This window comes from Trachemys scripta, chromosome 3 (genome assembly GCF_013100865.1).
Source record: "Trachemys scripta elegans isolate TJP31775 chromosome 3, CAS_Tse_1.0, whole genome shotgun sequence".
Lineage (NCBI taxonomy): Eukaryota > Metazoa > Chordata > Testudines > Emydidae > Trachemys > Trachemys scripta.
The window spans coordinates 182,286,779-182,303,459 of record NC_048300.1 but is presented as its reverse complement, the minus strand read 5'-3'; the positions used below and the strand labels follow the sequence as shown (position 1 = coordinate 182,303,459).

General features: G+C 42.3%; 1 protein-coding gene across 1 annotated transcript in view; it reads left to right on the top strand.

Annotated features, from left to right (window-relative positions):
- SDC1 (syndecan 1) overlaps positions 1-15,983 on the top strand; it is a 33,506-nt gene extending 17,523 nt beyond the window's left edge. Inside the window, exons 2-5 of the mRNA XM_034766570.1 lie at positions 10,177-10,258; positions 11,810-12,318; positions 12,621-12,744; positions 13,570-15,983. Coding sequence (XP_034622461.1) covers positions 10,177-10,258; positions 11,810-12,318; positions 12,621-12,744; positions 13,570-13,736 — 882 coding nt within the window. The 3' untranslated portion in view covers positions 13,737-15,983. The remainder of the gene's footprint in view (positions 1-10,176; positions 10,259-11,809; positions 12,319-12,620; positions 12,745-13,569) is intronic.
- Positions 15,984-16,681: the final 698 nt, after the last annotated feature.

Here is a 16,681-nt window from a genome sequence, read left to right as displayed (position 1 = left end):
GACACTTTTTTATTTTGTCTGGTTTTTTTTGTAAGCTAATACTTTTAAGTGAGATGAAACTTGAGGTACACAAGGCAAATTAGACTCCTGAAAGGGGGACAGTCTGGAAAGTTTGAGCACCATTGCCCTAGAGATCATGATGAAACTGAAGGGAAGACTTAAGATCAGGAAATTCTTAAGATGTACTGTTGTAGCTGATGGGTAGGGCTACAGTTTTGTCACAGAATCCATGATTTCCTGAGAGCTGCAGGGTCCCCCCCCCCCCCCCCCCCATTGTGGCCAGGAACTGCAGGGCTCCCAGCTACCTCAGGCAGGGGAGGGAGTGCCCTGGGCACCCCTCAGGGTTACCCATTTTGTCATGCATATTTTTAGTAAGTCATGGATAGGTCACAGGGCTTCCATAAGGGTTTTTTCTTTTTTGCCCATGATCTCACACTTCGTGGATTCTTTTTAAAACTAAATCTTAGCTTCACTTATGGGGTGGACTTATGATGCCCCACTGCTTGAGTAACTTAGAACTAAACTTGATACTTAACTGGACAAAACGATCAACATACAATAAGTAACAGTGCTGCATGTGTAGGTTTAGATGGCACATCCATAACATTAGTGACTGAAGTTGTGTTTGGGGAGTGAAAATTCTAGATTTCAGGTTTAACTATATGCAAAGTTAAGTAAATTAATTACTGATTATATATGCAGTCTTTTAACTATGGAAACTTAAACTGATGCAGGATATCGAAGTCCTTTACAAGAAAGGTAACTACCAAAACAGTGGCTGACTTGGTTGGAGACCTCCGTGGTAAGCCTTACTGGTTGAGAATTTTGACAGTGTCCCTGAGGCTCTGAACTGATTAAAGGTCCTGTCTATCACTGAATACTCTGATATACCCATTGTACAAAAATCTAAAAATAGCCTTAATGGTTATAATCAAATGACCTGTTAGATGACTGGCAGTGAGTAAAGTAAAGGGCAGGTGAAGAGTTTGCCGTAAGGTGAATTTGCCCAGAGGCTTGATAAATGCTAGAGGACCTAGATCACCCAGGTAGCCCATTTTCTCTCCCCCCCCCCCCCTCCTCAAAGGTTACTGGCATGCATTCCTTTTGATCTGGAGAGTCTCTTGATAGAGACTTCTTGCTAACTTTCTCTCTGCAGCTGGCAGTAGAGAGAAAGTTAGCAAGAAGAGACAGATACTGAGTCAATACTTCTAGGACCAGAAGGGACCACGAAGTTCACCCAAACTGGCCAGCTGCCTAGCACAGGCCAGAGAATGTCACCTAGGAACTCCTACAGTGAAGGGGGACTTGCATGGCTGTGGCTTTTGGGATGTGTACATGGTTTCCAGCAAGGAACCAGCCTGAGACTTCAGTTCACACCTGACAGGCTACATGAAGTGATCGGAGTTTGCTACCAAGTGGACCCCAGCCTGAATTTGAAGAAATGGAGAAACTCTAGCTACTTTACCATAGACCCCCGAGATGGGAGGTCTCTGAGCGTCATGATCAGCTAAGTAGGGTAAGAGATTGGGTTAGATGGAAAAGTCTTCCACAGTATTAAGTGATCAAATTCTGTGAATGTGGGTGACTCACAGCATGACTCATCAGTAGCGGTGACACATGAATTGCACTGCAGTTGACCTAGCTGTGAGTAGACACTGTTTGCTAGGACAGACTTTCCGGGTTCTGCAATGACTAGCAAACATTGGTGGTCCTCTCATGCTGGACATAGCATGCAGGAAGCATGGGCTGCTGGCAGCAGGAGAACAAAGAGGCACAACATTATTTGAAAGGCTGACGAATTGAGCAAAGTTGTCTAATGAATGCCTGTAAAAGTCATCTCCTAATGGCTGTAGTCATGGATCAGGGCCCCCATTATGCTAGGCATTGTACAAACATGTAAGGCATGCCATATGTAAATTAGAGTACCGTAAATAACTATTTCTGATGCAAATGTTACAGCTTGTGCCCATTTCAGGTGGTCTCTCCCTAGGCAAGCCAGGGAGGAAATAAATCCTTACAAGTCATCTTGGTCATCTTCCTCATGCAATCTCTTGCTCGTGTCCAAGCTAGATAAATAAAAATATATTCTGCTCTAGCACTGGTAGTCTGCATGGTCTACTCTCCCTCCCCAGGGTGATAGGTAGGGGTAGTGCACTTCCTTGAGGACTTCTCGACACTCTCCAAAGTAGAGGATGGTTTCTACGAGTAGCAGTAGCCTAACTGCAGAGACTTGATGCATCAAGGTGTGGCTTGTATGACTTGACCTGACTTATTTCACCTATTCTGTAGAAGGGGCACTGGATTAAACTTGGGTCTAGCATAAAGGGGTGTAACTCCCACCAATTTCAACAGATGCTGCAGCCATTTCAGCCAAGGCCAAGCTTGCTCTCGTTCAGAGACGCATGAAAACCCTGTATGGAAGGGAGAACTGCAGATATACTCCAGTTCAGCACCTGTAACTTAATGTACATCCCCTATCTGAGGGCTGGGAGTGTCTTGCAGTCCCAAAGCATGCACACTATGGCTTCAAACTTCCTAACTGCACAAAACCAAACTTCCTTGCCCTGCCCCCTTCTCTGAGGCCCTGCCCCCACTCACTCTATCCTCCCTCTGTCACTCGCTCTCCCCCACCCTCACTCACTTCCCCTAGGCTGGGGCAAGGGGTTGGGGTGTGGGCTCCAGTTGGGAGTGCAGGCTCTAGGGTAGGGCAGGGGCTTGAGGGGCAGGGTCCAGGTTGGGGCTCAGGGCTGGGGCAGGGGGTTGGGTGTGGGTTCTTGAAGGGAGGGTAACAGTTTAACTGGTGCAACATGCAGTGGGAACATTGCTCTCTGGCATATGTGGCTTATTCTGGTTTAGCTAAACCTCTTCCTAGTTAACTTGAACTAAATTGACTTGGTGTAAGAATAGCTCATTTCAAACTGGTGCTAAAAGCCATGTGGACATTCTGAACTCCAGTATAACTGCAAGTGTGTACTTAAACCAATGGTGTGGCTTTCTCATCCTATCCAAACAACCTACTAATAAGAAGTGAGCCAGAGGGTTATAAGAGGTACAATCAAAAGATAAAACACACTGTATGGAAGATGCTGCTGATACTCTGGGGATGTCTTTCTAGAAAGGCATTCTGATTTCTCTTCCTCCTGAGCTACTTAAGTCTCCATGTTGCAGTGACAGTTTCTCATTCTAGTTCATTCTTAAACATGCAGGTTCTGCTGCTTGAATCTGGCAGTAAAAGGCAGCCTGCATGTCCCACCATAACAGAGCAGTCCATGCCCTTCTCCTGCAACTAGGAACAATTTGGCACCTAGTCAGCTTCAAGGGCAAAGCTAGCTCAGGCTTTTGGGTGTTGCCTTAATCCTCCCCATCTACTCTCACAACTCTCTCATATCCAAGTTTGTTGCTCTTACCCAGGCTAGCTGGCCCAACTGGGGGTATACAGGTTAAAGCCTGGGTGCTGCTTTCCCTCAGGTTGGTGACCCACTCATTGTAGTGAGAACACAGGTTAAATTAATCAATGATGATGCTAAAATGCCTTCCTCACAATTTTGCCCACCCGCCCAGGACAGAAGTTCTCCTACAACTCAGAGCAACTCAGCATACTGCAGCTCAGAGAACCCTGGGATGCACTCAGAAGTCCAGGTGACACACATGGTCTTCACGGTGCCATGCTCCCATAACTAGGGTAGGATTTTGCATTATAGCTGCGGTCACCGGGTTAATCTGAATGCCAGTTACTCCTGTAGTGAAGGCGTACCACAAAGAAAGGCAGCGTTTCAGTCACCCTTTCTGAATTAAGGGAGCTGCATCCACATTTGACCTCTAAAGTCCAAGAGGAATGGAGGTGGGTGGGAATAGACTGTATGTGACTAAGTAGCTCTGGTTGGCTGGAAAGCCACAGAGGATCTGAAGGCAGTGTCTGGATTATGTTTATCTTGTGTGTGCTGGATTGAGGATTTAGTTTTTTATTAAAAGAATACTGCCCTTGGAATCCCTCTGCTCATTTGTCTAAAGCCATGTGCCCCTGAAATAGCTACTGACTCATATGTAATGATTTGTCCGCTGGTCTGACCACCTCTGATATTCGTGCATGCTACGTAGTGTGCCACAAGTTAATCTATTTTGTGACCTAACGGCTTAGCAGTTAAACATTAAACTTGCTAGTTCTTGGCTCACTGATAATTTCCAGTAGGTAAACATAATACTGATCAGACCACAATGTCACGTGTAACCGCTGAAGTATGATTCTAAAAATGCTGACAACCAGCTAGAAAGAGTATTTCTATTATAAGCAGAGAATAACTGGATGGCCAGTCCATAACATCAGTCTTAGAAGCCATAGCTCATCAATTCATACCAAACTGGATGATGTGGAAAACATGACACTTTCCCTTTGCACTGCCTCTTGTTTGTAAGGCAAGCCAAATCCTACTCTCCTCTCACCATGCAACTGCAATTACTTGGGTGTCACTAGTATAAATGAAGGCAGCCTGACCCCTTTTTACGACTAAATCACTGGTGGGCTGGCCTGCCTACATTGGAATAGGTCCTAGGTCCTCTTTGCTGTCTTAGCAAGATAAAGACCACAAACCCATGCTGTCGTCTCACTGACAGAGTTGGAATAGTGAGTACATTGATGGAAACACCCCCCAAAAAATCAACACTGCTCACAGCCACAAACCTGAAACATGAGATGTTACTTTAAATAAGAACCTCCCCTCAATAGAAAGGGAACAGTTCCTACTGGAAGGCCACTATCAAAAGTGGAGATGGGGAGTGAGGAGTTAAGTGTTTATCTGCTAGTGCGGGGGGAGGATCCAACCCTTATGCAGGGATTTCTTGGGTGACTTCCTGTTTCCAAAGCAAACAGAAACTGCTTCAGGTGGCAGTGTTTTTTTTTTTTTTTGGTTTGGTTTTTCCTTGTATATTGTACAGGATAGGGACCTTGTCAGCCCTGGAGCACTACTGATAACAGGTAAAAGTTGATGTGACCTAAAGCAGAATGATCAGGGACTCTGTAGAGGGCAGACTCTCTCCAGAGACCCAAGTCCGTAAACCTGTGTCTGCCCTATTGATTCCTGGCCCCATTTACAAACTCTTTACATCCACATCTTGACAGTGAAGATGCTGGGATTGTCTTCCAGAGCTTTACTGGCTTCAGCACTCAAAACTAGCTAGTACTAAATCAAACTCTGGAGCCAAGACTTATTATCCAGCACTTAAAGGCTTTGATTCTTCCAAAGAGCTCTCAAGAATGGACTTAACTTTTGGAAACTGAGCAGGCTCATAGATCTTATTTACTTAAGGCCAGCAGGGACATGGGATCATCTAGGCAGACCTGCATAACACAAGCCATAGAATCTCATGGTTAAAGCATTTCTTGAAGAAAGGCATCCAGTCTTGATTTGAAATCTGTTAAGTAATGGAGAATCACCACTTCCCTTGGTAGCTTGTTCTAATAGTTGCAGCACACTTTGGACAGTGAGGTCATACCTGCTGTGAAACAGTGCATACATTCACTATCTAGACACTTACTTCACTGTTCTCCAGTGCAAGTATTTGTACACTCTAACTTTCATGGTGAGCTAAAGAGCAGCTCTGCCTTCTCCAGTAGCCAAAGTAGTAAGGGGCACAGGGAGAGCTGCATGATGCCTGCCCCTTTCTCCCTCCCACAACAACCCCAAAAGCAACCACCCATGGGAGCCTTGGCCTTGCTGACATGTAGGAAACTTGTAATCCATTGGTGCTAGTAGTGGTGGAGGTGCTTGGGTAGCCCAGGCATTTTTAACCTTTCTGTTGCATTTAACCTCCAAATGCATCTTGTCTCTCTTGCTCACTTTATAGCAGTTGGTAGAGACAAGACAAAGTGCTACAGTTGCACATGGGTTGTCTCTGAAATGCTCTTCCGCTTAGTTCTCTGGAAAACAGACTGGATTGCTAATGCAGCTCCCTTTAACCTTTTGGCTGGCCCAGGTTTGAGTGTCTTCCAAATGAGCAAACTCATAGCAGGTGAATGTAGTAATAGCTAATAGGTCAGTCAGATTTGATATTCAAACCCCATACTGGTGCTCACGTACCATCAAACCTGGGCCACATTGGAGCAGTCTGGCTAAAGCAGCCACAAACTGGTGCAGCAAGATCACACAATGGCCAAAACTGTCTGATTTAGACACATACCTTCACTATTATAAGTAATGACTGCACACAGGCCACCCTTAACCCCTGTGGGAATAACTTCAGTGCATAACTTTGTGTACCTTCAAATAAGCCTGAAGGTGGCTGACAGTGTTAGATGGCAGAAAAATAATCTGAAATCTCCCCATACCCATCTGAGCATCCTGCAGGCCTGTGGCTTTGAGCAGCGGAGGGTGGAGTTGGTCTCACCTGGGATATTAATTCCAACATCCCACTATCTCTAATAAACCCCCACTTCTTAGTGAGTGGGATGAAGATAGTCTTCCACTAGTATCCATGTCAAGCTAAAAAGCTTTTCAAATAGCTGTCGTACAAAGCCGATCTTTTTCCAATGAAGTTATTGCCCCCCAGCATTTGTGGATGAATGACTGATCCACTCTTTCATGCAATTCAACTATTTTTGTGAGTTATCTGGAGTAGATTGAACAGTTAACTCCTTTTGTGAGTGATGTTCAGTGTGCAAACTGGAAACCGCTAATAGCAAATGTTCCTGTCTGTTTCCACTAGCCTGTCTGATAAGATAGGAATTAATGGTCTTTGTCAGTAATAGACTAGCTGGGTTTTTCAAGATACGGTGTGGGTGCAAATGGGACCGCAAGGTGGGAAGCCACAGTATGCGGCAGAATTTTATAAATTGGGAGAAACAAACATGTCAACATAGCAGCATTACTCCAGGTAATTAGGCCTGGCATAATTTATCTTTTTGTAGCTGACAGATATTAATAAAACATTAATGCTTATTTTTAATGTAAACTTTCACAGTTGTAGGAAATTATTAGGAGTGTCAAATTTAATGACACGTTGAGATTCAATTTAACTGTAAAACATTTCAACCTCATGTCAAAAGATCACTACATTCTCAGGCAGCACTTTTCTTTCTTTGCCTGTCTGCAAATTTGGACTCTAAACATATTTTTTCCTTGGCTTGTGTATGGTGGAATTGACACTTATTGGCATTTAACAATTAAATGTAATCCTTCCATGCCGACAGACAGTGATGGATCTTTAGTGCTCCAGTAAGGCTTACTCTGAAGAGTAACTTTACCAGACTGCTATAATACTGATCTCCACTAGGGTGTTATAAGAATGGGATACAAATAATCCTTAATCTAGTTAAAGGACTTCTATGAAAACTTGACTCCACCATAAGCTGCTACAAACTAGTAAAAATCATTGAGTTACTGCACCCCCAAAAGCCTTTTTGCTCCTGCATGTGTAAAATCCTCACTTTCCCTGATGTGTGGGTGGGGTGAGTTCACCAACTGTCTCCGGAACTCTAGCCTCTACTTCTCACAATTCATTTTAAGTCTAAAGTCTGTATTCTGGCAGGTTTGAAGAACTCTGTAGCTGCAACTTGTAAGTGTCTTTGGCATAATGGTATGAAAGGGAACAGTAATAAGCACTGTCTATTTATCAAGATAAGATGTACTCAGTTTTAAGGTACTCTATTGGGAAAGCAATATTCTGACCCTTAAAGGCACTAGGGTGTTTGGGTTTGTGTAAGATTGGCAAGCTTTGCTCACAAACTAATGTGAGCTGGTGCCATGTGTGTTCAAAACAAGAATATAGCCACTTGGAAAGGTAGTTATAAACTATTTGCTACTGGCCTTTTCTGTGACACTGAATCATGACCTCTCTCAAAGACAATAGCTTATTCAACTACTTCATTGTAAACTGTATTAATGGGGCTATAACTGTGGCAATCCCATTACCAAAAACATGCATGCATTTAAGATGAATAGCAAAAGATCACTTCAGCAGGATATCGTGCACACTAATGGATCAGTGTTATGATCATAAGCTTCCATCATGTGGTTCGTCAAAGGCTGTATTAGGTACTTTTGGAGCACAGTGGTGCCATGTGAGTTCTGACAGTAACTGAACTACACTTTGGCTACAACTCTTCTGGTGGAGAAGGAGACTAGAACACACTTGTGCCTGGCCTGCCTCTGGCTCCAACTGTAGCTGAGTAGCAAGCAGTGTCTGTAATGACTGATGGGAAGTACTCAAATAGTAACGTTCATGATCAAGTACTTCTACTGTGGCTGCCAGAAAGCAGTGTCCTGTGCTGCTTCAGTACACAGATGGCCCCACTGTCTGTTAGTAACTTATTTTCGGCCTTCAAATACAGCTGTGTAACTCAAACTACGTTGTGCTACTCTGATTAGTCAGTGAGATTAAAGGCTTCCTGTTTGGGTATAATCTAACTGCAATTAAAAGGTCATGGAGAAACCTTGACCATGAGGTGTGCAGTGTCTGAACAGTGTAATCCCTTGATCAAAAACTGAACTAGTCAATGTCTACAGACGCTCTTTGAATCAACATGCAGATTAAATGTCTAACTAGACTTTGCTGTGTCTGAAAAGGCTGGCAACTCCTCGGGTAGCACATCAGTACAGAAAGCTGCATTTTCTATTTGTGCTACTTGTCTTGTGTTCCAGGGATGGCCATTGTCTACCAGATCTACTGAAACATTGTGGTCGTACTTGGGGGCAGGAATGTCATAACTGGAATACCCTCATATATAACACTCCTGCTCTTGTAATAAATTGTTCCTTGTTTAATTTTGCTCTCAGGCAAACTCTTGGCTGTGCTTTAAGAAGCTTTCATGTTAACTTCATAGTGTCATAAGTTTTTAAAGTGACCGAAATCCACTAGTCACCTTTGCCACAACTGCCTATATGCCACAGATTCGTGTATCTACCTGCATATTGAGCCTTCTGTAGGAAGGTGACCTCTGAACACCTGTCTGGGCAAAAACTTTCCTCCAATACATTCAATAGTCTGCAAACTAGTAGTCTGCTATTGTCCCAGGGAGACTAGGCAGACTGGTACTTTCAAAGCATCAGGGTGGGTTGATTTAATTCAAGGCAACTTTAAATCACCAAGTGGGAAGCCTCAATAAAAAAATCTATTTTAATTAACTTTTCCATTTGTACTCTCCTCTAAAGAGAGGTGCAGTAAAGCATATTGACTTACAACTAATAGAGTCTTTACACTAGATTTGGCACATCTTGCTACCTAGGAGGGCCAATTGTAATTATAAATGTTTACTTAAGCAATTTTAGCTTAATGTTTTCATATTCCTGTACACTTAATGTTAGAAAATAGTTAATATTGCCTATTCACTAAATCAACTTTTTGCTCACAATTTGTCAAGTTGCATTAGGATGGTAACTGGAATTTAATTAAACAGCATATACATGGTTTTGTTTAATAAAATAAAACCTTAAGTATGTTCAGTACATAAGTGCTCATCAAAACATGCTTCATATTTACAACTATTTATAACAAGCTTAGGCCTTAACATATTGTATTAAATTTTAATTTCATTTTCAACAGGTTTATTTAAAAAGCATGCAGAATCCAATTTTTTTCAAAACTTTTGTCCATCTGGCAAAGCATGGTGGGTGATATAAGGGAGATCTCAAAGAATAAGTAGGTGAGATCTTGCATGGAAATCACAAACTCAATGAACAGCATTCATTTAAACAAGTCTGCCTTGCCTAGCAAATGTTTTCCCTGTCTTCTGGAAGGCAGCTCAAAGTACTAGTTGATGTTCCTCAAATTAGTCCATTTCTCTTGGGTTGGAAACCAAGCACTCTGCTGCATTTGCAGGGTAACTATTGTACAGCAATCCACCTAGATCAAGAGTAGTGGACTGATGAATCTGGTTTTGATTGTCCAAGAAGAATGGAATCTTCATTCAGGATGCATATTGCACTTGACTTGCCTCTAGTACGATGGGCTCCTTCATGTAAGCACCTGCAACTGAATAAAACCCAGAACTAAAGAGGCTATTTTGAGTCTGACTATATGTAGTAAATAACCCAGAAAGTGTGGCCATCCTTATGTACTAAATGGCAACAAATGCTTGCTTTTGGGGGGTCCTAATGGTGCACTTTTTTTGTGTGGAGTATCTTTTATTTTTATTAATCACTCTTGTGCTACTCTGTTCACTAATGTGGTCCTGTCTCTTTAAAGCAAACTACAAATCTAAACCTTCCTCCTGAAGACCTGGACTCATCTGGCGATGATGAAGATGCTTTTTCTGGCTCTGGCGCTGGTGAGTGGACTTGCACTGCTGCTCGGTTCTCATAAATTCCTAAAGGTCATGACTCTTGGTGCACAGCTTAGCAAAGATGTGTCCTGGCTGCTGTTTCCCTAGAGCAAGGTAACTTGATGTGTCCCGTGTCTTTCCCTTCAGGAGCACTGTGCTCCTAACAGTCATTTTAGGCTGTTTTACCTCTTAAGCACAAGCAGACACTTTTTTTGGAAACCCACTTCAATTCTCAATTATCTGTTCCTGGTGGAAATAAACAGGATCCCAGAGATGTCTACAAAGACATCCTACCCATATCTGACTTGTAAGGCCACTAATGTGAAAACACTGTAGTTGTTCATGGAGCAAGTGAAGGAAACAAAGTAGAGGTGTTAAAGACGTTATCCCATCGATCTGTTTTGGATTATGAGGGAGGGAAGGAGCTGGATGAGAACTTCTACTTCACAATTCCTCTGTCATAACTCACTCAGGCTGCCTAGCTCTGGGCTCCTGACAGACCCCACTAGACTATCAACTTCTAGTAGTGACTTCCCATGGGAGGCAGGACTAACTATATACCCCATAGTGTCAAAGGAGGCCTTCAATGGAATTGGGCTCTGGTATGCATCTTCCATGCTGGGTTCTATTTCTATTGTAGCAGCTCCTAGACGCCCGATGAGGATCTCAATTTATGCTAGACTTGTCCAAATAAGGCAGTCCATGTCCCAGAAGACTTATGATCTAGGTATTAAGCAATGGTTAAACTTGCTGTACAGTGATACAGTTCATAGAAAACTGCTAGGGACCCTAACTGGGTGCAATTTTCTATATACCACTAATGCCTATTTAATCTGATCCAGACTTTGGCTCCCCCCAAAAGAAATAAAACTTCCTCAAACTGGTCCATGAGGATGAAATGACTTGCCATCCTTCTGGTATGAAATGCTAATCCCTTTCCTAAATTAAGATTAATCTTCACTATTAACTTCTGATGTCTGGCTACTCTGTCAAACTTGGTGTTCCTGCCTATACTATTTCTCCCTTTACTCTTCTTCCCATTCCCAGCTACCAGCTTTAGATGGGATGTCCTCACTGGTAGGGTTGAGGGTAGGAGAAAGGTGGGAAGCAGTGCTGAACAGTCTTCTGTCTTTGAGTATTGGGATCAATTTAGTGATGGGTAAAATTAGTTGGGTTTTATCAGACTTGCATTTGACTCCCTGCCCCACAGGGCAATTCTAAGTTACTAGCAGATCAAAAGTAGTTAACACTTGCAAACTTACAGGTCAGTGTGTTACAAAAAGGAATGTTTGGCCTTGATAAGTGGGCTGCTCTCCCTCCTTGGCACAAGTTCTAACAAATAGAGTACTGACTTGGTGTAACCAGCACATCCAATCTTGGGATGATTTTGGGGGTGACAGGGCACTATGAAGCAATCTAATTGCTTTTGGGTCTAATCCAGGCCCTACAGTAAGTTGCCTTTTAATAATAAGGCTGGCACACCACTTACTGAGCTGCTTGTACTTGTCTGCTATTGAATCATCTGTACATCAGTTAATGCTTAACATTCTTGTGTAGGTCCCTTGACCGACCATCCTGTGGTTGCCTTCAATATCTCCTTAGAACATGCAAATTCGTCATCAAGGTCAACTACGTCTACTGGAGCAACTGTTCACCAACCTGCAGTTCATGGCACTGAAAACCCAGCTGAAAAGGAAACGGTATCATCCCCCACTAGTGATGTGGTGCCAGATAAGGCTGTCCTTTCAGATAAGGATGAAACTCACAAACTGGGCTCAGCTGCAGAGAAACCTACAACAAATGAGGCAGCCCTAACAAGAAGTCCAACTACTCACAGTCCTACTGTCAGAGTAACCACTGCACAAGCCTCAAGCACAGTCCATGTAATTGAACCTAGTATCCATAGCTCTAGTTCATCTGGTGTCTCTAAAGAAACATCTGATCCCAACTTCACCACTATTAGTGAGCAAGATGTTCACTCCCCAACTACAGCAATTCTACCCGGGGGTATATACCCTATAGATGAGAAGGAAACTACATTTCCCGAAGAAAGCTCTGGGGATCAGGTAAGAACTAACTTTCAATCTCAAATGTAGATCTTTGCCATATCCAATGCTACAGCCATACAACAGTGCTGGAATGTAGTAACTTTGTGCCACTCCACATATGAAGCTAGTTTCTTTTTCTTCCACACTATTATGATGCATCATAAGCAGTTAACTGCTGGGTGTGGGGAAAATTCTTGTGCTATCAGTTGAAAGGAAATATTAAAAACTACAAATATAACAAAACAAGGTCAATGTAAAGTTTCCAGTAACTCCATCAGTGAGCTGAAATGTGACTGACTTGCACTGTATCTTTCCCACAGGGAGACTTTATCTTTAGTGAAGAACGAACAATACTATCGGAATCTGAACTGGTTGACTCTTCAAGAGATGCTGAAGCTGCTGGAACTTCCCAGGGGTTAATGGACAGGAAAGAAGTTCTAGGAGGTATTTCAAAATGCATTGAATGCCATAGAAGGTCCTGTGTAGTCCTCCTAATGGGTGGCTGCCTAATCTAGGATCCACCCAATAATGCAGAACCTCGACTCTCTAGTTATCAGAGCTCAAGATATGTTTGGAAACCTGAAAACACTAAATCAAGGTAGTATTGCACAATATATAGATGCCAGATCCTCGAGCTTCTTCTAGTCCATATCTAGATTAATGCATTGCTAATAAAAACAGGCATGTTGCAAATTGAACGTGGGAACAATATAAAAATCAAACCTGATATAGCATGTAGAGACTGTCCTTGGTATTGTAAATGAAGCTGCTGCAGAACTGCTCTAGCACCAGAGTGCTGCAAAGTTTCGATCCAGTTACTCTGAGGTACATGTTCAAGTGGGTGGTAATACACGGAGGGAAAACTTCCCCATCCTTGCTTGGGAGTAGTAAAAACCTCTTGCAGTACTAGAGCATAGCCTGTTGGTAGGAGTCATGGCTTAGGTACAGTGGGCTCCAGGTAATGGAGGAAGGAACATGAAAGTTTGAAGATGCAGTCATTCATTTTTGGGAAGAATTGAAAGCCTCGGTAGGGGAGGCTTTCAGAGGACCGCTAGGTGCTCAGTTCCCATTGAAAGCTTAAAAAGTGAAGTACCCAATTCCCATTTGACTTTGGAAACTCTCTCTGGATCCTATTAAATCACTTGATTTATGAAATGCCTTTATAGTACTGGTCTCTGCTCCTACTAGTTAACTCTGGAATAAATTTCAGTCAGAATGTCTCTCTCCTGCATAGTGTCTAACGTGACTTTTTCCCCCCCCCACACACAGGTGTCATTGCTGGAGGACTAGTAGGCCTGCTCTTTGCAGTGTTCCTAGTTGGATTTATGCTGTACAGAATGAAGAAAAAAGATGAAGGCAGCTATTCATTGGATGAACCAAAACAATCAAATGGAGGATACCAAAAACCACAGAAACAAGAAGAATTCTATGCATAAACACTAGTCTTCAGAACACTTCCCCTCTTTCTTGAACTCTTCTCCTGTCCCTGCATACAACCTGCTTGTGGTTTTTCTGCATTAAACTCAAGCCATACAATCATCCGATATAACCCTTGCCACTGGAAAATAACTACAAATTACATCTGGATTCCTGGAACCTAGCCAGCTTTCTTGCACAAATGTACATTCCTTTTTTAAAAAAGGAAGTGGAACATGGGACTGCAAGCCACTAAGCTTGCTTTGGCTTATCTAAGGACTCCTGGGAGGGAAGGAGATGAGGGAGAGCTGGAATGTATGTATATAACTGACCTTTAGGAGAACAGCAGGAATTAACAGCTAACAAGGCCTAAATTATCTGTACTAAAGATCCTTGTTAAACTCTCATGGCCTCCACTGTGTTTATAGTGTATTAGAAAGTCTCTACTGCATTTTGACAAAGACCAACAGCTGGTACCTCATGGTTCTTGCACTCTTTCTAGTTGCCATGATCATAGCACTTAATAGTGGCCATAAGATGCCAACTGGGAAAAGGAGTGGAGGGGCAAGGCAAACAAGTATTTGATCACTGGGTTTGGGATTTTTAAGAGTACTAGGAATGAGCTCCTTTAACAGTTGGATGCATGTACTGTTACCATTTAAATCCTAGGTTAATTTTATCTGAGCATCATATCCCCACTGTGCTCCTTTTGAAGTTTAAACCAAGAAATGACTTTTGGGAACAAACCATATCTAAACCATCCACATAAGTGCCAAGTCAAGACTAGTCTTACTGGCTCAAATATGTTCAAGTCTTTATATGAGAAATACTTTACTGTGTTCCACACCAATGTGGGACTCTGATGGGCAACTGGTGCCATATCCTAGCTATCTACCTCTCTGCATTGTCTGTTTGTAGTGGTGACTTTGAACTAGGTCTGCCATGAGTGCCATCAGACCTGTGTACAGTACATGGCACATAAGGTACGAAAGACAGAGCAAACTAAGTATCTCTGGCTTTTTGTACTGCCAAAGACCAGGGAGCAGAGAAGCATATTAACTAAACTAATCTTTCTTGCAGCTTAGAATGGTTGTGGTGTTTTATTGGCTCTCACTAATATCTACTATACAAGTGCTTAGGTCTTTAACTTCAGACCCAATTATGTCAGAATATTATCTTCAGTTTTAGTATAGAGGTGAGTGTTAGCAATGGATAATTGTCATCTGCACAGTATCACCCAGCTAGCCTATGGAGTCAAGTCATTAGGTTGCTTACTGATTAGAATAGGCCTAAGAACAGGAACACTTCCCCAAAGTCTCTTGTTTGGATGAAAGTACAGTTGTTTGAATGGGTTTTTCAAATACAATAGTCCTTAATGTAATATACTAAGAGTAGATGCATTCAGTTGTAGCTTGTACAGGATCATTCACTTCAGTGTCTATCTTACACCACACATTTTTAAGAACTTTGTTTGAAGGAAATCTTAATTTCAACACAGACCTTGCCTCTGCTTTGCCAGCTAGATTGATTGTTTTTTTTATTTTTGGTAGCCTGTTTCAAATTGAACTTTTTCTGCTCATAGTGAAGGTACAGGGGAGGGAGAGAGTGTTTACGATGTAAATATTTATATTGCCAAGCCAAAGGAAGTGATCCAAGAACACTTGCTGACAGAGGCACATGTGTTGCATGTTCAATTTGGATTTTTTTTCAAAAATTTAAATGATGTGCAGGTCATTCCTGAATTGCTAATTGAGTAAATTGGTGCCTTCTCAATTTCTCAATAAAACTAAGAAAATACTTGCTTCATTCCAAACTCTCTCTGGACAAGAGATTGCCTTGATGTATGAATGTAGCTGAGTTAACCTTCTTAAAGACAAAACTGAGATGTCCATTACTGCCTTTATTTTTACACTGAATTTTTATAAATTAATGCAACAACCAGCCTGTGTTAATTATAGCTGTAATTCTTTGCTTTGTATAGGAATGTAGAAATGCTGTTAACAGGCTTTTCTATGAGAATTCTTCTCATAAACCACAGGAAACTATATATTTAAAAGGGCAACGTCAGTTGTATTGCCAACCTTTCTACAGGCCAAGAATAACTGTATATTTTGGTAATCTAAATGGATAACTAGAGTTATTGACATACAGGAAGTTTTGTATTTAAGTGGTGCAATTAAACATAATTTTAATGGAATATACTTCAGTTGGTTATCTGTACACATGCAATAAATGGCATTTTTGGCAAATAACTTGTGGTCTGTGTCAGCCTACCTGGGAGCACTCCTATTTTCCCACTTTCAGAATGTCACACGTAGCCATAAATCCTAGAGTTCTTTGAACCTTGTTCAAGGGCATAGAGCTACACAAGCAGCTTCAGCCCTGAAAGAGCATTTGAAGAGTAGGCCCTGGAAGTCTAGCATGTTCTCACTTCACAATAGCAGGGAGAAGCACTTTCTTAGCCAGAAACACAATTCAGAGGCAGAGCAGTTTAAGTACTGAGCAGAAGTTGGAACAGAGCCACCTGAATCTCTGGCTGTCAAAGGCCAACAGCTGCTCAGACAACCAACCTGCTGTTTCAGATTCCTTCTCCATATTCTGAGTTGTGCTTTTCTATCAGTTTCTGGATGTTTGGGCCACAGACAGAGCCAGACATTTTGAGGTTTCAAATAGACTGCTCTTGCCTGAGTGGGGATTGCTAGCACACAGGAACTGGCTTGGATTTGAGGATGGCGAGAAGTGCTTGGCTTTAGGAGCAGAAGGAGTTGAATGGGTTTCTACATGTGACTCTACACTGAGCCATACAAATGTGGGGTCTAGGTCTGGTTGGGAATCAGTTTTCCTGCTCCCATGTACTCTTCTGCTTGTGCTAATCTTTGATTCTTCAGTAGGCATCGCTTCAATAAAAGGACACACACTAATGGAAGTCTTGTGTAGCAGGAGTATCCCACTACCTAATCTCTAA